Raw genomic sequence first — 19,948 nt, 5'->3', positions numbered from 1 at the left:
GTGTCTAGTCCACTGCTTACGACTTAGAAGATTGGCACTGAAATATATGAGACCACATGTAACTCCAGGGAGAAAATATGTTCCCAGCCCAGGGCAAATAACATTTCAATCTGAAATCAGTCAAAGGGAGAAATAAAGAGGGAGAAACCCATTTATTTCTTAGAAGCAGTCGTCCATTTCTGCTCACCCATGACCATCACAATCCAGCTACAAAAAGGGCCCCACCAAACCTCCCCAGTTCAGATACGCTGTCCACCCATCCCACCTTGTAATCACCTACTGATATGGAGATGGACTATTTTTCTCCCACCCCTTGGAAACACCTACTGATATACAGATGCACTAAGGCCAGGCAAGAGATTCTGGAAATATTGCAATTTTACCCACAGCCCACCTCTCCAGAAATCTTGCTTCACAGTCTGTTCACTCCCCGTCTTCTGCAATAGCCCCTGGGCAAGAAAACTGGAGTACTATAACCAGACTAATAACATACAATAACAGCAGCAATAAAATCATGATAATTGTCAAGTCAGAGGATTCAGTTAGGTTCAAGGTCCTGTGCAGATTAAGTAAGTCCATAGCTCATCCATCCCACAGGCACCAGTAGCTGAACAGGTAGGGAGTTCAGAGCAATCATCTCATGGCAGCTGCAGCCAGGGGGCAGGTCAAGGCTACACGGGCTATAGTAGAAAATAAACTTAAGGGCGATAAGATACATCTTTTAATAACACCAGCATAGACAAGTCTTGTCCATCAGGTAGGCTGCATGCAAGAGAGTGGTCCTGTGATAGGTCAGTGGCAGGAATGGAGTCTCATCCTGGCCTAGTATACCAGACTTTCACCCTGCTCTGGTGGAAGTTATAGATGGGTCAATATATACAGCTACAGGAAGTACAGCTACAGGAAGTACATGCCCTGACTATAAAGATAAAATAAAACTTCCCTGTAGGATGCTCTTACTTCCCAGATGTTTTGTGTGCATTACCATGATCACTGGGGGCCATTCTGCTGCTACTCCAGTAACACACGGGAGGCCAGCTTCCAGGCCTTTTCCCCAAGACGCCAGAAGGGTCAGCCATTGCTGGTCCATGTGTCGAAACGTCCAGGGCCATGTCTACTCAACAGAGTCTCCAGGGTTTAATGCAGTTGGGGTTGGCAGCAGGTTGTTACTATGCTGGCCATATCCTGGCCTCCGTAACTCCTGTTTGGTTGGAAGATACAGTTGTATAGGAGAGGCAGCAATGTATGTCAGCATGCCTACAGGGCTCAAGGCTCCTTTTCGGGGCTTCTCATTCAAATGCTGTAACACGGTCCATAAGTTAACTGACCAGCCCTGTAGACTATTGGTGTCTGATATCAGGCCAGATTTCAACAAATCATTGTACCCCTATATCATGCCTGCCCCAGTAGGGTTATGTGGTACATGAAACTTCCACTTTATTCCTAATTGCTGTACCCATTCTTGTAATGCATGTCCAGTAAAGTGGGTGCCTTTATTGCTGTCAATCATTGTGGCTGGCCATAGGCTGCAAAGAGATGCTCTAGGCCCCTCTTGGTGGTTTGCTCATCTGCATGAGGTGCAGGAAAAGCAACCAACAGGCCAGTAGCTGTGTCCACTCAAGTCATGGCATACCGATATACTTCTGATATAGGTAGAGACCCACTGTAGTCTGCCACCTGACAAGGGGTATCAGCCCTTTTACTATTGTCCCATGTCACTGAAGGATTCAGTCTAAGTCCTGCTTAGAAACAGAGGGGACTCCTTCTGGAATCTGCTGACTTCTTCAAAGGTCAACAGCAAGCCCCAACAACAGGCTACAGCCCACATTGTCTTTTGCCCCACATGCAACAAACACTGATTTGGCCCTTGGGCTACATCAGAGGCAGGCTTCCCTTCTAGCCAACGCACCTGGGCCAATGTGTCTGCTTCATCATTCCCTGGGGATGCCAAAGGCAAATGACCAGTCACATGATATACTGTACCTATGTTAGTCTGACCAGAGGCCCATAGGTCTTGGCACAACTCTTGCCCCCAAAGTGGATGGTAACCAGTCATCCAGTTGGCATGGTACCATGTCAGTAGCCACAGGGTCAAGCCCTGATAGACAGCCCAGCTGTCAGTGCAGACAACTATAAGGGAGGACTTCTGGGTGATCACAAGCCATACTGCCTGCAACTCAGCCCACTGGCTGCTCTTCCTCTCTCCGTCCTCCATCCATACTGTCTCAGTCTTAGGATGGAAAGCCACAGCCTTCCACTTCACGGACTGCCCATGATGGGAGCTGTCTGTGCACCAAGCATCTTCAGGTATAGGGGCTTTTCCCTCCTGATAAAGACTCTCAGCTACCAATGGCTCAAAAGCAAGTTCTTCCTGCTTTCCACTGATGTATGTCGCTGGTTCCTAAAAACTTTGGAGTCCTCCACTTAAGGGGCTAGTAGAGAGGGTGCTATGCTGCTGTAGATATGCACCCTATTTGGCCACGCCACTCCGTGGCCTTTAGGTCCATTCTCGCACCCACCCCATGATGGGATAAGTGGTTATTACCTTGGTCGGAGCTGTTCCAATGATGGGCTCTGTAGCCAGCAAGGCATGGTACACAGCAGCCAGTTGCTTCTCTATCAAGGTGTACCAGACTTCTGTTCCTTTCCATAGTTGTGACCAGAATCCAATAGGTTGGCAGGTCTGTTCAAACCGCTGCCAAAGACCCCATCCATAAGCATCCTCAGTTGCATGAACATCTAGCTCACAGGACCTTGATGAGTCCATTACACTCAAGGCCTGCATGGCCTTGACTGCTCACTTAGCAGCAGTAAAATCAGCTGCACATGTCCCACCTATGCCCTTTCTTACCAACCAGTATAAGGGATTCAGAATTTGTGCCAAGTGTGGAATAAACACCCTCCAGTAGCCAAAAAGACCCAAAACTTTTATAATACTGCCACAGTGGTAGGTGTACAGAAAGCCTGGACCTTGTCTATTTCTGCTTCTAGGATAACTTTAGTTTTACCCAACCAGACAACCCCAAAGAATTTTACTGACAAACCAGGTCCCTGAACCTTGGTGCTGTTCACAGCCCATCCTTTCTCCTTTAGATGTTGCAGCAGTCTCGGAACTGCCCCTTCTAAATCTGCAAGAGAATCAGACATGAGCATGATATCATCAATGTAGTGATAGAGCTGTACCAATTGAGGTTTCTTCCATGTGGCCAAGTCTTGGGCTACAAGTCCATGATAAATGGTGGGACTGTGGAGGCATCCCTGTGGAAGGACAGTGTATGCCCACTGCCATCCTTCCCATGTGAAGGCAAACTTTTCCTGACTTTCCTGTGCTACGTCAATAGAGAAGAAAGCATTAGCAAGGTCCACAACATAATGATACATCCCTAGTTCATGAATGAGGGTGTCCATAAGGACTACTATAGAGGGGACAGCAGCATGTAAAGGGGATGTGATTTTATTCAATTCCCTGTAGTCCATGGTCATACACCAGGGCTTTTCACTTTTTCACTAGCCACACTGGGGAATTAAAATGACTATGAGTGGGCTTTATGATGTCCACTTTCTCCAGCTCATGTAGAGTTTCTCCAATTTCCATGTGCCTCCCAAGCAATTTATACTGCTTAGTATTTGTCACTCACCGAGGCACAGGCAGAGCTACAGGTGGGTGCTTAGCATGTCCCCTCAGAACTGCCTTTACCACACATACCCTCAGTCTGAACTCACCTGCAGTGGTCTGTAACCACAGGCCCTGCAGGATATCTACCCCTAAAATATATTCAGGGATGGGAGAAATGTACTCAGTATACTCCTTTGGGGGTAAATGCCCTATGACCAATGGGATTTAGCCTTTCCTCACTCTAACTGCCTTACCCCCATAGCCATCTTTCACAACAGGGGTCCCAGGAAAACACTTGGGATTGCCATAAATCAAAGAACATTCAGCTCCTGTGTCTACCAGCGCTAAGCCACATTGTAAATTTACAAGGGACCAATGAATTGCCAATTCTACATATGGCCTCCAGTCCCCACCATGTCCCCCGAGGTGGGGGCCTTGACTCCCCCTCAGTCAAACTGCAATGCCCAGTTGTCCTCCTGTGGGGGTAAGGGTCCAGGTAGAGTCTAAGTACTGCCCCCAGGAAGTCCTGCAGGGATACAGGCTAGACATGGGGCTTTGCCTCCAGATTCCATGTCCTGGACCTCAGTGGCTAAAACTGCTGCTCTGGCTTTAATTGGTTCCACAGTTCAAACAAGATCCTATTGGACTGCCCATCAAGTTTTTCTTTCACTATCCTGGCCTTTATCAAATCAACCCACATCTGGGTGTTTGAGACCTTCATGGAGCCCTTTGCACCTCTCCTTTCGGTCGTAGCCTGTACTTCCTTCTGTGCTCTTATTGTTTCAATCTCCCCCAAACCTGCTAAAGTACGAATAGCCTCACTTTTGGGTTGCCCTATAGGAGAGGACAAGAATAGTCACTATGGCATGCAAAGGGTGTGACTTTGTTCAATTCCCTGTAGTCCATGGTCATACACCAGGAGCTATCTGGCTTTCTCACTGGCCACACGGGGGAATTAAAAGGACTATGAGTGGGCTTTTTGCTGCGCACCTTCTCCAACTCATGTAGAGTTTCTCCAATTTCCTTGTGCCCAGGCAATTTACACTGCTTAGTACATAAGAGAGATGGAGGAGCTGCATGGAGCACCAGATTTCTCATTCCTACAGTGAACAACTCATCAGGGCCCTAGGAGTCCAAATTATAGATGATATTTTTCATTTCTGTAACACCTGCTGGGCTCTGCATGTTTTCCAGCTAGTGGGTAAGTATGTAAATTACCCTGATTCAGCCAAGCTGCCCTGGTGGCTGTCAGCCAGTCCAGAAGTGCCCGATTCCCTGAGGTGTGATGGGCAGCTTGCAACTGCTGCCAGAGGGAAGGGTGAGTTGTCAGGAAAGCCAGTCTACCCATTTCAGAACATGACATAACAGTGTTTTCCACCCCCATATCCCAAAGATACAAAAGCCATGTAGGCAGAGGTTCCGACACCTTCTGCTGAAACCAGTTGCTCATGTCCACCAGCTCATCCTGGGTATAGGGGCGGAGCATGGAGTGCTCCACAACCTGGGGAGAGGGCGGCTCCTCCCCTTGAGGAGCCCACGGTTGTTGCATTTTTATTTTCTTAATTACAACCTGGCTGGCCTCTACTATGGGATGAGCTGGTGCTTCCGGCAGTGGCCTCCACAACAGATCAGACCTCGGCCCCACCCCCTCATCCTCTCTTCACAGGTCCCCACCATCTCCAGAGCTGAAGGCACCGCTCTTTCCTCCCCCTCCCCCATGGCCTCCTGCAGTGCGGCTTTTCCTGCTGCCTCCTCCCTCACTGCTAATGTATCTTCCAGAAGTGCAATTTGTCTTCTCAATAACTGTCCCTTTCTTAAGGGCATCCCATAGGTCATCGGCCAGCTCTTGCAGGTAATGCTGAAGGGTCTCTCTCTCCTGCTGAAGTGTGTTTCTCTCCTTAACAACTCTTTCCACTATCTCAAGAAATAAACATCCCACAATCCTGGCTGCTACACAGCCACTCAGGGCTTCTAATCAATCTTCTATCTCACAATTCCCCACTAGGGGCTCCCCAAGCGGAAGCCCCACGGATAAGGGGCTCCCAAGTAAAGCTGCATCCTCTACCACTGCAGTCACTGGAGGCTCCCTACCATCCACAGGGGGGTTTCTGGGTACCTCCTCACCATCCCTAGGGGCAGCCGGCCCAAGCATCACACCCATGAAGACAGATTTTGGGTTCAGAGGTCCTGCCAACTACTGCCAGGTGTAACTCCTGGGGAGAAATATGTTCCCAGTCCAGGGCATGTACCTTTGAATCTGAAATCAGTCAAAGGCAGAAATAAAGTGGGAGAAATCCATTTATTGCTCACAAGCAGTCGTCCACTTCTGCTCACCATTTCTCTCATGACTTGGTTGCGAAAAGGGGTCCCACCAATTTCTCCAGTCCAGATGTGCCCTCTCTCCTGCCCCCCTTGTAATTACCTACTGATATGGTGATGGACTAATTCTCTCCACCCCTTGGGAATACCTATTGATACAGAGATGCACTAAGGCTAGGGAAGAATTTCTGGAAATATTGCAATTTTACCCACCACAATATCTTTTCTGACGAGAGCCCCAAACAGTGATTTATTAATTTTGAACAAGAGACTGACTTGGATTATAATGTTCATATTGGCATGATCAGCTCATTCTGTTCCTAAAATGAAACTACATGAGAAGCCCCTCCTAATCAGAAGTCATTTTATTAATTCTTCTTGAGAAATTACTGTCTGAGAACAGAAAATACTTGAAGTCTGTAGTATCAACCATTCTCTGACTATCCAGAATGGCACTGAATGCCACATTACAATCAGCAGGTTGCTTGGTGGGCATAGAATCAGAACAGGGGGAGATAAATTAATTAAACATTAAATAGCAGTAGTCTAAAATCAACATTGCTTCATTCATCTCACAGAAAATGGCAGCTTTACCAGTGGGACAAAATATGCATAAAGTTTGATAATTCTGGCTCCCTTTTCTATGAGTGGTACATTTATCACATCTTCTCTAAGTCTGCCCTCCATCCCGATTTACCTCTATGACCTCCCCTTGCATGAAGCTGACCAAATCCTAGATCTCTGCCTCCTTCCCCTTAGGAGTTACATATCCTTTGTTTAGATATGCTAATATATTCAATCAGGTTTCTGTCAAGTTCTGTTTGCTGTATCATCTTTTTTGTCTTTAAATGGTAATTGTACATATATCTATCTGTTGCTTTCATAATTTTTCTCTCAAAGGGCAAGCTAATTTCCCTCATTTTCAGTTATTCAGGTGAGGTGGGGCATAGCCCATCAACAGCAATTCAGTTAAAACTCAGCCAATTATTGCATTGCTTATTTCCTCAGCTGATTATTTGGGTATCCTATAAAAATAAAATAAAATATTCTTAAGTAAAAATTTTTTAATGAGCTTTTCTTTCTTCTTGAAATACTTTTAGGAAGGTTGCCATTGAAAGTCACATGCATGAATTATCCTCCCACTCTTTGAACCAGATGAAATATTGCACAATATTCCTATTAATTTATGTGACTAATCCAATCAGAGCCTGCATATACTTAGCAAATTTATCTGAAACCTAATATGAAAAGGCTTCAATCTTATACATATGTACATACATAAATATATACTTGAAAACTCTGGTCAAACTACCTCTACACACAATTAAAACAATGTTCCACTGGAAATCATTGTTTCAGTAGCCCATTTAAAAATTGAAATATCCTTTCTCTTCTTCCTTCATGCATTCATTCATCTTTTCTTTACTGATTATGGACTCTGAACTACAATGGCTATAAGGCAGACATAACCCAATGTTCAAGAAATATATAATGTGTGGTATATATAAACATGTTATCAGACAAATGTGATACTCAAGAGTCAGGCTTGACTTTCTAAAGAAATTGATAGCTAATCTGAAACCTTAAGAATAAAGGAATGTTAGCCAGGCGAAAAGAAGAACTTAGAAATCCTAACAGTATGTATAAAGTCCCAAGGCAAGAGAGACTGTTTCTCAGATAGGGTCACAAATGTAGGTTTAATTCATAACATAGTTTAAGTGGGATCATAAATTGAGATAAGGGGAAGGGAAAAGATCTAGTAGTTGAATCAAAAACCTAAAAGCTAGAAGAGTCATTTTATACAACCCCTAATATTTTGGTTGGGAAAACTGAGGCCCAATAACTAGTCCAACGTTTCCCTGAGAGTTAGTGGTAGATCCCGAACCAGAGGCCACACCACCTGATTCTTCTTAAAAACACTGCCTCAAAGATAGAATTAATTATACAATGGCTTTATCAGGCATAATTTTACAGTTGTATTCAGAGTTCTAACTTAAGATAACATGTATTCATTGTATGATGTGTTCGACTCAGAGACTTTAATTAGATATTCTTATGTGAGCACATATAAATGTATATATCTTTATGTAGATCGGTTAAGGAGAAGTTTCATAGCAAGTAAAAAATGTCTGCCAAATAGGGTCATAAACGTACTAGTGGTTTTGTTTTCCTCATGCAACTAAAAGTCTACAGATTGATAAATTGGTCCATCATGTTGACACCACTGTGTTAACAGGTACCAAGCATCTAGCCCTTCAACCTCCCTTAGCATGTTCTTGGGTCATTTGCACAAGAGGGCAGACAGCATTCTAACATCACCACCACCATGGGAAGGCATACATGGGATGGCTGCATCCACCGTCGTCTGAGGAACTTTCCCAGATGCTCCATCCAGTGACTTCTACTAATACTTCTTTGCCTGAAATGTGTCACCTAACCACTTTATTTGTAAGGAAGCCTAGAAAATATAGCTTGTTTTTTAGTTGGGCCCATTGCTGCCCCAGAGAATCAGCTCTTAAAGGCTAAATCAGAAACCTGGCCTCGGACTCAGAAGAGGTTGCTTCTTTTCCTGGCTTAGCCATTCCTTGATCTGTGACTTTGAGGAAGTCACTCAATGTCTGTGAAATTCATTTGCCTTGTTCATCAAATTGAGTGGGATTAAGTAAATATGTTTAGTTTTGAAAATTCCAACAAACCAAGTTTCTTCTGATTTATTTTTTTGTTGCTGACCACTTTACCCAGAGGTTGGTCAGGAAGAAACAAAAAGTGAGAAGTAGGCTCAAGCCCCCAAGTGGGTATTGCGCCCCCTCCTGTGGAGAGACTGTCAGGCAAGAGGGAGAGACACAGAAACAAATAAAATCAGACTGGTCTGGCAAGATTGCTGGTTTGCCATGTATCTCCAGCCCTGGATGTCATTAGTTGGTGAACAGAGAGCTGCAGAGGCCCTGACTAAATCTTTTAACCTTTCAAATTTCTATCAGGATGCTATAGAGTATGGATATCCCAAAGTCTGAGTGCCTTTCCCCCACCATAGCAGTTCTACCTGTTCATGTAATCATGAACTATCTGGGTCTCATTTTAGTAGAGACAATTGTTTATTTCTAGATAGAGTTCTTTTTTACAGTCCTCTTAGGTGGCATGCAAAGATAAACTCATATTTTATTTCTTATATGTCTAGTTCAATAAGTTTCCTAATTGCAATCTCAAGCTACTTAAATTCTTAACATACAACAATCCATATCTGTATTAATAAACCCACAGTGTTCTTAAACCACAAGCAAATGTCCCCACATGACTTCCTATGCTGGAGGGGAAGGCCTCCAGCAAATGAGATTCTCTATAAAAATGCCTATCTTCCTCTGGACATTTCTTTAAGCTGTGGGCTCCTCCAGGGGTATTTGCTTTGCCAGTCATCTCAGGAATTGAAAATTGCTTTTAAGATGATATTAGCAAACCAATCTAAATAGCTATCCTTTTTCAGGTGTTCACTGATTACTCCTCTTGTGGTCCCTCTGCAGAGGTAACAAACCAGAAGCTAAGATGCCATGTCTATTCCTTTACTAATGTCTAGCACAATGATATGTGCAGTCAGACATTTATTAACTAGTGTTCTTTCCATAGCAATGACTCCAACCTAGAGTAGGTTAATGCACTTGCACATTTGCAAAATAAACTTGAACACAGAAAGATGTGTTTAAATGAACATATACTCATGAGTCTGCTATTTAAAGCCTCTGGACCTCAAGCGTACATGCCTGGCCCCTATGCTGGAAATCAGTGCTTAAGCAAAAGTTGGCATTGATATAAAATGTCCGGCAATTAGCAGCACAAGATGCTTTGCTTTTCTCACTAATGAGAAAGCAGTCAGCGTGCAGGGTACTGGTATCAGGCATATAATCTCCTGTTCAAAATCCTGAAAATAAGTATGTGTTTTGAGCTTGTGCTCACCTCAGACAAAGACGCCCTCTGAAACAGGAATGATGATGAGCAGAGCCTTGTGTTTCTGTTGTTTACTTGTCCTCTTCCCTAGGGGCAATTAGAATTTCCTAGAATCTCAGCATCCTGCTTTCTGCCTTTGTTTAGACTTGCACGTTGCAAGCCTAATGGACACTTTCAGTAGTTGTGATTAAGAATAAGGAATGGAGATCAGCGAGGTCACAAATACTTAGTTGGCTTGTTAGAGTTTTAAACTCTAATGAACAACTTGAAATGGAGCTAAATGAAACCTATTTAAATTCAGAATTATCAGTGTTCTGATATAAAAGAAGGACTGATGCCCAGAAATAATTTGAAAAATTAAAGCTCCACAATACTACCTAAACATGATATGAATTTTCAGTTTCCCCTGAAACTGTCAGAATTGTCTGTCACCCCTCCCCACCAGGCTTATACTGGATATGTAAATTAGCTATGATGTGGGCAAGGCATATTCGTTTATGCCTTGACTTCTAAAAAATATATGTTCTAAAAGTGTCCTTTGAAGATACCGGCTTTGTGTACAATCATCTCACATTTCAGATTTTTAAAGGTTTTCATTGTTTTTATGACTATGTTTTATTGTTTTGTTAGTTTTGCCTGTCATAGTCAATTATTTTGTTGACATGAATCATGGCAAAACCAGTTTGGTTAATCATACAGAAAACTATAATTTATTTTAAAAAATGGTAAACTCATGATGCTGACTCAGAATGTATTTATGCTTCAGGGAATTATGAGAATAGTCCTGTTGATTAAATGAAGTGATTGTGTCTTTCCTCAATATGCTTTGTGATATAACTAAACACAATGTGATCCCTTCATCTTGAGTTTTAGAAAACTTGAGTTAAGTCTGCCTCCAAATCTATTCATGACTAAGAAGGAAACAATGATAAAATATTCTTGTTGGCTAAAATGTGTCCCACTTTCTAATATTAATTTTCTCATGGTATATAAGCTCTTCACTCTTTAATATATTCGTTCATTAAATTCAAGGTTCAAAATGAAAAACTTTTACTTCTTGACACATCATCAGTTTAATTTGGCAGTTAGCTAACATAGCTAGAATCAAAGAAAAACATCAGTAAACTGTATTTTTCCATGAATGTAAAACAAATAAAACCCATACAAGCACAACAATTTTAAAAACTTTGGACTAAGCTATCAGATACAAATGAAATGTTTTAATTCTCTAGCATTTCAAATTGGTTGAAGCTTATAAACACTTTAAGCTAGTTTTCCTCTGGGGATTATGATGATTTGTTCTATAAAATTTAATCATTGTGTCTTCATGCATTAACAGAAAGAGATGGCTAGAGTGATGGAAAACAATTAATATTTTAGAATATTTTCTTTTAAAAAAATAGTAAGTACCTCATATAAACAAAGTTTTAATTAATATTATATATAAATTTATTGTAAAGCATAAAATAATTTGACCATTGAAAGTATGCATTTACAAATAAGAAATGCATTTATAATACAAAGATTTCATGTTATATCTTTTGCTTGAAAGGTACATTTAACTACTGGGTAGTATAGTCATGTGTCACTTTCTGGTTTATAAATGTAGGAGTTTTTATTACTTGTAACACCATACAGAACTAGAATATTACTCAGGTTAATGTACCAGAGCTAGTGGGAGAAAAGATATATTCAGACCCCCAATGAGCTAGATACAGTCTTAGGCAAGAAGGAATAATACAAAGTTCTGTGTGAGTGGCTGTGAGGGTGGCATACACATGTAGCTATGTGACTTGTTGAAGAAAAGAGCATGTATATAAAATCCAAGTCTATAATGTAACAAATCAGAAACAGCTTCTTGTTATAAAAGACATAAAAATTAAGCTGTTCCTTTTTAAAATCCCTTTAAAACATGGGCTTCCCTTGGGAAACTCGTATGTGTGTCAACAGATTATAAAAATCAGCAATATACAATAGTTAAAATAATTCTATAACATCATTCTATGTTGACAGGTAGTAACTTCACTAGTTGGGGAGAGCATTTAATATAAATGTACTTAACTATCAAATAACTATGTTGTATATGTGAAACCAATACAATATTATATGTCAACTATACTTCAATAAAATATAATAGTAATTTTAAAAAAAGATAGCAGTATTCAAATTACACTAAGTACTTAACACTTAATCCGGTCTCCAAAATTATCTTTATAGAAACTTTCTATCTGGTTGATTAGGAAACTGAGGCATTGATTGATTACATAAGTAATCCAAAGTCACAGAAACAGGGGCAGTTATAAAGCTAGAAATTTGTTAAATTAGAAATTTGTTAAACTTAGTACTTGTTAACTATAGCCACCACCACAGGAAAAAGAATGACCCTATTGGGGAGCCACACATACACCAAAACTGTTTTGAGGGCCACCGAAACACAGTTCAAGTCACCAGCTTATAGCTCAACTGGAAAAGAACTCCTCGATGACTTCACATATAATGATGCTTTCTGTCTCCTTTTCCAGGGAGACTCACTGCAACTCTCCCTTGAAGTAACCCATATCCAAGCACCAGATATTTATTATCTCAACTCTACACTTAGTGAGGGTAAGAACCGTGTATAACCCCAACAAAACTGGATTATCTTGTTTTAAAAATAAATAAGCAAATGTGACTTTAAAAACCTTGAAACAGTAACCTAGATCATTACTGAAAATTTTCTTAAGAATGAGGGAGACTCACCAAATTATTCCAACAGCAATAACAAAAAATCTCTTTATTTCTCTCTGAAATGCAAAGAAAGTATCTTGATAAATGCACAAATATAGATTTTCCTGTCACTCTTCCAACCTGAAGCTCTGTTGGCATGCTTTGTTTCGCCTTCCTTCCCTTCCTTTCAACTATTCTTTCCATCAGCAGATTATTATCAATTTTTCCTTCTTAGTTTCTTTCTTATGTGAATGTATTTATTTATTTAAGATTCTAAAATTCATACATTACTCCAAACAACAGATACAAAATTACCTTGTCCCCAAAAAATAGTTTTGTATGTACACACATACATACCTGCATACACATATGAAATATATATAATTCATGTAAATATATTTTATATACTACATATACATTTACACATACATATATATATATATATATGCATATAATATATATATATATAAATAGATTCTTATGTTTTTATTTTAGGGTGTTTATTCAAAAAGTATGTTTTTTATTTACCACTGAAAAACCAGTTCTCATCCCAGGACTCATCATATAATGTCAATAAATATCTGACTGACTAATAAGGAACAAATTACTTATTTTCTGAGTTTGCGTACCTGGAATTTATGGATTTCCTCTGGCTCCGTGGAAGCCTAGCCCCGCTCCTGATCTCCCAGGTTTTCTACCTCGGTCTCCACATAGTCTCTCAGGTGTGAAAGAACACAGTCAGAGATACAAGGACTAGACATTTAGCAGAAATAATTCTCCCCTAAAACTCATCATACTCTGAGGTCTTAGGGCTCTCAGACGTAGAAAGCATATTCCCCGTGAAGGAAGCCTGAAGAGGCCCCTAATTTGCCTACTTCATAAACAGCTTAATAAAATGACTTCCCTAAAGCAATCAAAGAAATTAATAATCTAACTGACAATAAACAAAAATGCCTTTTCTCCTGCTGTACAGTGTAATTGAATGGGTGGGATGGAAATGCTATCATTTACAAATCTTTGGACTTATGTATTGCATACGCTGATATACTTTATTGTGAGCTGAATCGTGATGGAAAACAATTACAATACGAAATTTAGAATGAGTAATACAGCAAACTGTGAATTTCTACACGTCTTATGTAGAAATCAAGCATTAGTAGAACATTATGTAGAAATCAAGCGATAGTAGAACAATTGCACAGTTTACCTGGTTTATCCTTAGTATCAAGAAAGCAGAAAAGCAGCTACCTATAAGCAATCATTACTAGAAAACCTAACTTCAGAAAAGCACAGACAATTAGATTAAAGTATAGGTAATAATAAATGCTTATCAATCCCTATGTCACTTGTGCCTTTTGCTGGAAATATTATTTTTAGAACAATCTTCCCTCAAGTCATTTCTCTAATCCTCAGCTACCACATCCATAGCAGAATCTACATAAAAATACACATTTAAAACTGTACTGACCTCTGCAATACTTAATACATTTTATCTCAAGTAGATAGTCTTGTAATATGACAGAAATGGAGATTAGAAGGGGGGAAACACAACAAAAAGCAAAGACAATAATATTGATGGGATTGCATTTCTCTACATAAAATTAAGACATCTTCTTTTCTCTGTTTTAGTCTCGAATTGTCCTCAAGGAGTCAGAAAACTTCTTCTAGAATCCTAATACTTAATCCTTTGATTTCTTACTTCACTGTATTCTCTACTTCTGCATCAGTATCAATTAAAAAGGTTTTAAGTGATAGCAAATTGATTATCTTACAATTAAAGTTTTAAATGTGATTAAAGAGAGAGAAATTGAGGTGAGTGCTCCACCACAGATTTAGGATATTAGCAAGGGGCCATCACTAAACATTTCCTCAGCTCCGGGGTGTGATGTTCATGCATTCCGCCTCTCATAACATCAAATGTGAGAGACTGAGGTCACGCCCTCCAATGAGCTGACCAGATGGCCTGTCAGTATAGTGATGTGATGGTTTCCATGGGGTGAAAAGAGTTAAGAAGGGACATAAACATTTCTTGCTCTAACTAGAATTAGTCGTGTTGTGCAGTCTCTGAAAGAGCTTTAGGAAAGGATGTGGAATTCCCTCCTGCAGGCAGAACTGGGGATCAACTGGCTTATGCCTCCGTTGCAGGTATTTTGAGGTCAGGGTTCTCTGCTGGCAAGAATGCAACTCCAGGCTGGCTCCTGATCCCTCTAAAATTCTCCCATAACTGTTCTCCCCAGGGTCCACTCCCCAGATATTTCCTAAACCACTTCCTCTCCATTCCCGTGGCCATTTCTTAACAACTCCCCCTCGTTTAAGGCCTAAGTAACACAGGCCATAGCTACAACATTCTCCCTTGTTTCTTCTTAATATGAGCAAATCCTTCCCCATTCTGGCTTCCGCCCACACTTGTTTTATCCTTCTACACAAAAACTTTACTCACTTTTTCACCGAAGACCTTACTGGCCAGTTAAAGCTGATTCTTAACAGTAATGTGGATAAGAGGGGACACCTTTGCATCCTGTGCTATGGAAGAGATACCCTAAAATTTTTTGAATTCATGAAATACAGCAAAAAAAGAAAATTGAAACCAAATATTTGTTTCCTAATTCAAATGCATAAAATCACTGCATCCCACTAGAGTATATCTTTAATTTTATTTCCCATATCTTTCCCATAGCTGGTCCCTTTTTGTCTTGTTATGATTTAAAGCAGGGAGTCTGCAAATTGCTGTCCACAGACCAAATTTAGCCACTATCCATTTTTGGATGGCTGGTGAACCAAGAATAGCTTTTACCATTATAAATAATTGGAGAAGCCAACAGAATAATATTTTATGACATGGTGAAAATCAGTAAATTCAAACTTCAATGTTGATAAATAAAATTTTGCTGGTACACAACCTGGGCCACTTGCTTATGTATTATCTATGGCTGCTTACAACCGGGGTTGAGAAATTGCTAAGGAGACTATTTGGCCTGCATAGCCAAAAGTATTTACTCCCTGGCCCTTTATAGACAGTTTGCTGACTCCTGTTTAAAAGCGTAAGATTAGAGAGGTCTGGGTTCAAATCCAGCTCTGTTACTTAAAAGCATGTTACTTAATCTGGAGACTATAAAACCCATCTCACAAAAAGTATTGTTTCTAAGAATAAATGAAAGGATGCACAAAGACCACCATGGCAAATTACATGATGGAGAAGAATATTCAATAAATGCTTTTTTTAAAAAGTTGGAGAAAAATTGTATTCCTAATCACTACCTTTGCTGTGTCTCAGTTCCCTTACCTGTAAAATACACAAAATACTACAAAATATTTGGTCTTACCTTATTGATACATTTTTCTAATGACAAAATAACATTAAAAAGTCAAATACTTTGAAAAGTCGGAGGTACTATTAGAAATCCAGCCACCTCATATGTGCGTTACTTTCCTAGGGCTGTCAGGACGAATCAGCACAAAGTGGGTGACTTAAAACAACAGAAACTTATTCTGTCACAGTTCTGGAGGCCAGAAGTCCAAAGTCAAGGTGTGGCTGAGTTGGTTCCTTCCAGAGGTTCTGAGGAATAACCTGTTCTATGCCCCATTCCTGGCTTCTGGCGACTGCCAGCAATCCTGCCATCCCTTGGCTGGTGGCAGTGTAACTCCAGTCTCCGCCTGTCTTTGGTGGCCTTCTCTGTGTGCCAGACATTGTGTTACAGCATCTCATGTATTTTTGTGATTTGACTTATTTGTGGACATAGATTAGCAGAAAGATATTATCAAAATATGCAGAATTAAAGAAAACGAAATTTAGAAGTCTGTTCAAGAGGACATTGCTACCCAAAGTGTTCCCAAGACCATCATCTTCTCCAGCCTAATCTGCCCTCACTGGCCCGAATGGCATTCTGTCTTTTTCACTATCTCAGACTTCTACTTCGTCCATCATACTTATTTTTTATTCCTTTCTTTCCTCTAAGCTTATGTGCTGTTTCTTTTTTTCTGTGTGCCTGTGTACCTGGTAAAGAAACTGAAGAGTCAGCTGGCACTCCGCGTGTTCCTGTCTGCATGCCAATACTTGTTGCTCTGTCCTATTTAGAGGGCCTGAGTTCTTGATGAGGAAATATGCTCTGCACAGAGACCAGTACAATGTTGGCAATCATAGAGAGAGATACTTATTTTCCCTGCTAAGTAAATAGCTTATTACTGCAAACCGCTAAGAACTGAGATGAAGTCTGTATACAAGAAATGACATGAATCGTAAAAGTCTTAGTCAGGCTTAAACTATTGTGTATATATACATAGAAGCATGCACAAGCACACAAACTCCAGCTGTTTAGTTTTTCTCCTTTTCTTTTCTTTTGAATGGGCCATAATTCTCTAGTAACCCCAGCCAAGGATTAAGTCAACTAAGATCTCAGTGGGAATCTGATCCAGCCCTGTTCTGGACAGAATTCATAGAGCGGTTCAAAGCAGTGGAAACATGGCTTCCTCCCAGGAACCATCAGGGAGAGTTTTCTTCACTACCATTTTATTCTGCCTGGTTACTTCTCAGTAAATGGGTCATTGGCTGGTGTGAGGAGAGAATCTTAGTACTGGCTCTTCACCTGAAAATACCAGGCGAAATTTGTGTGCTTCCCTAATGATTTCTAATTGACAGGTACTCTTAGATTCCCTTTAGAGGTAGGGTGATATGAAGTAACAATGGATGACTGCCAAAGTGTGAAACAGAAGACCTGAGTTCTAACTACAGCTCTGCACTAGGAGAGCTTGCTAATTCACCTAAATCCTCAGGGCATGGGATAAGATTATCTCTAAATCCTTGCTATCTCTGAGTCAGTGGTGATGTGATCTGTGAGTTCCAGTTGTATCCTTATGAGACATAGCTATAGATAGTCCATCATATTCATATATCATTTGTTGCCTTGGTAATTTTATGAAAACTCTTGGTATCCACAATTGATAAAACATAGTTATTCATCAAAATTTCCCTTATTTCTTTGAACTACAAAAGAAAATTGTAATCTACAAAGGAAAAGTGTGTTTTTGTTTTGTTTCATTTTAAGTACCTAGAGTGCATCTTTGTACTCATAAACACTAGGGAAGGAGATAGGAGAAAATATATGAGTAGAGGAAGCACTGGGTCTTAAGTTGTTGAAAATCAAGATACTAAAGAAGGCAGAGCTTTTATTTTTCTCTGTTTTTCAGGGCAAAAAATAAAAATAAGAGAAGATTGCATAGTGGGGGAAATAAAAACTAGTGGATGCACTAGTACCATGTATACATCTTGCAGAATTTATAAGACCTGATTCTAAGTTCTCTGATTCTTAAATTTTGGAATCCAAAGTTATGACTATGTGGTGATGATTACATAACATGGTATACATATATTCCCCAGCAAGGAGCTGGTCATCTTCTAGCAGCATTTCTCAAATTTTAAAGTTCATGCATATCACCTGGGAATCTTGTCAAAAGGCAGATGCTGAGTCAGGAGATCTGAGCTGGGGCCTAAGATGCTGCATTGCTAACATGCTCCCAGGCAAGGCCCAGGCTTTTGAGTAGCAAGAAAAGAGGTATTTAATAAACATAAACTGCCTTTGCCCTTCATCTTTCTGCCTCCTAGCATACGTACATATTTACTTTGAAATAATAGATTGAGAAGGTGGTTTGGGGTTTGGAGTTTTTAAGTATTGTGCTTTATTTTTCTGATCGGTATGTTTTTTTCTGTATCAAAGTCATCTATCACCTACAGTCGGGACAAAGGACACCAATAGTGTATCATTTTCAAGTCGTCTCATGTCAACCTGCTGGAACAAGTCCCCCAAACTTTCGCTCAGCCCTGTGATTCTTCTTTTCAGTTCCTACTGCCATTTCTCCAGTACTAAAAATTATTGATTCAAGTTGTCACCCTCCTTTACACAAGAAAGGCAATGTTCCCAGTAAAATTCTATTCCTTTGCTTGTTTTGAACTTCCCTCTGTTAAGAAAATGTAAAAAATAAATATGAGTCTCACTCTTACAGTCCTGCAAGCTCGTGGTTGTATCATTTTCGATACTCTTCTATTTTCCGAGTGATAGCAAAAGGCCTAGCAACCAGTTGCTTGTCTTTCTAGTTCTTTCAGTAAATAATAGAAGATAATTTACTCTCCCTCTGTATGATTAGAGCATATTTTAAGTTATCCATTTAAGCTTGGCCTGTAATTAAAATTACATGGGAATTTAGGACATTATTCGACAAAAATGCTCTGTGGGCTTTCTCTGATTTAGTTCATAGAGTCCAGGTGCAAAGCAGCATAAAAACATTGAGGGGAAAAAAAAAAATCAACCATTTCTTGGGTCCATGCACTGGCCGTTTATCTGCCAACTCCCAAACAAAAGTCATAGAAATGTCATTCTAGGAGATTAAGTATATTCTGGAGTCAGCAGGAAACTTGAATTCTTCTTTTGCTGAACTTACATAGAAGGTAGTCCTATTCTTCCTTGCCCAATATGTTACATGGAGCAGTAGCTCTCTAAAAAACAAACAACAAAGAACTATATTCCTGAGGGAGATTCTATTATTTTTCACAAATATTCACCTCCCTTCCTGTAAGAGCATTATTCATCTCTACCAATTTCTAAGTGATGCGCAAGGCCTCCCTCCCATGGACATCAATGGCTCTTGTGACTTGTTTTGTCATCCATGTCTAACCAAAGGCCCCAAGAACTACCAACAGTTCTGCCGTGAGAAGAGCATGCTCCCAGTGAGAAACATGCCTTGGACCTGGCCCTAGAATGAAGACACATGGAAAAGGAGCAGAATTTCAGTTGACCTACCATCAACTAGCTGAAGGAACAAGAAATAAATACTGAGATTTTAAGACTGTTTTATTACAGTAACCTAGCAAAAGATGGCCAAATCAGTGCTACTATACAAGTGGCTTGAGGGAGAAGAAAATAAAGCCCCTCAACTATAGAGTAAAATGTGAGCTAAATATCCAAATAATATTCGACTTCCAAGGTAAGTGAGAATTCAGAGGTCACATTCTGCCTTGTGCCTTAGTAAATCTATACTAGAGAATGTGTATAGATTTCTTCTGGATTCTAGTGCTGTTTACTCGGAAGTGCCTGCCTTGAATGCTGGGATGAAAATGACTGCAGGGTTATGTGGTGGGGGGCGGGGGGAGCCCAGATAATTAATTTCCAAATGTGTGATGGGAGTAATGGTAAGCACTGCAATATAGTTGCTATCATTGTTCTAAAACTAGGAAAGATATCAAGGTAAACTTGAAGATTTACATGCAGTATTTTAAAGAAGAAAACAATATTCTCTAAATTCTAAGGAAAATTCATGTTTTCAAATGGGTGTGAAGATAACAAGAATAGTAACAAAGCAGAGTAAGTTGTAATGAAA

The 19,948-nt window shown here is 40.1% G+C and overlaps 1 protein-coding gene across 2 annotated transcripts in view; it reads left to right on the top strand.

The window, feature by feature from the left end:
* Nucleotides 1-19,948, top strand: part of NEGR1 (neuronal growth regulator 1) — a 922,397-nt gene that overhangs the window by 756,045 nt on the left and 146,404 nt on the right. The window contains exon 7 of one of the 2 annotated variants that reach the window (XM_057500326.1): nucleotides 18,292-18,571. The exons of the other annotated variant lie outside the window; for it this stretch is intronic. Within the exon in view, the coding sequence (XP_057356309.1) occupies nucleotides 18,292-18,401 (110 nt within the window). The 3' untranslated portion in view covers nucleotides 18,402-18,571. Of the gene's footprint in view, nucleotides 1-18,291; nucleotides 18,572-19,948 lie in introns of those variants that run through there. 2 annotated transcript variants of the gene reach the window in all.

Source organism: Manis pentadactyla, chromosome 4 (assembly GCF_030020395.1).
Source record: "Manis pentadactyla isolate mManPen7 chromosome 4, mManPen7.hap1, whole genome shotgun sequence".
In the NCBI taxonomy this organism is placed as follows: domain Eukaryota; kingdom Metazoa; phylum Chordata; class Mammalia; order Pholidota; family Manidae; genus Manis; species Manis pentadactyla.
Note: the sequence above shows the minus strand (reverse complement) of the source record. Positions and strands in the feature narration are given on the sequence as shown.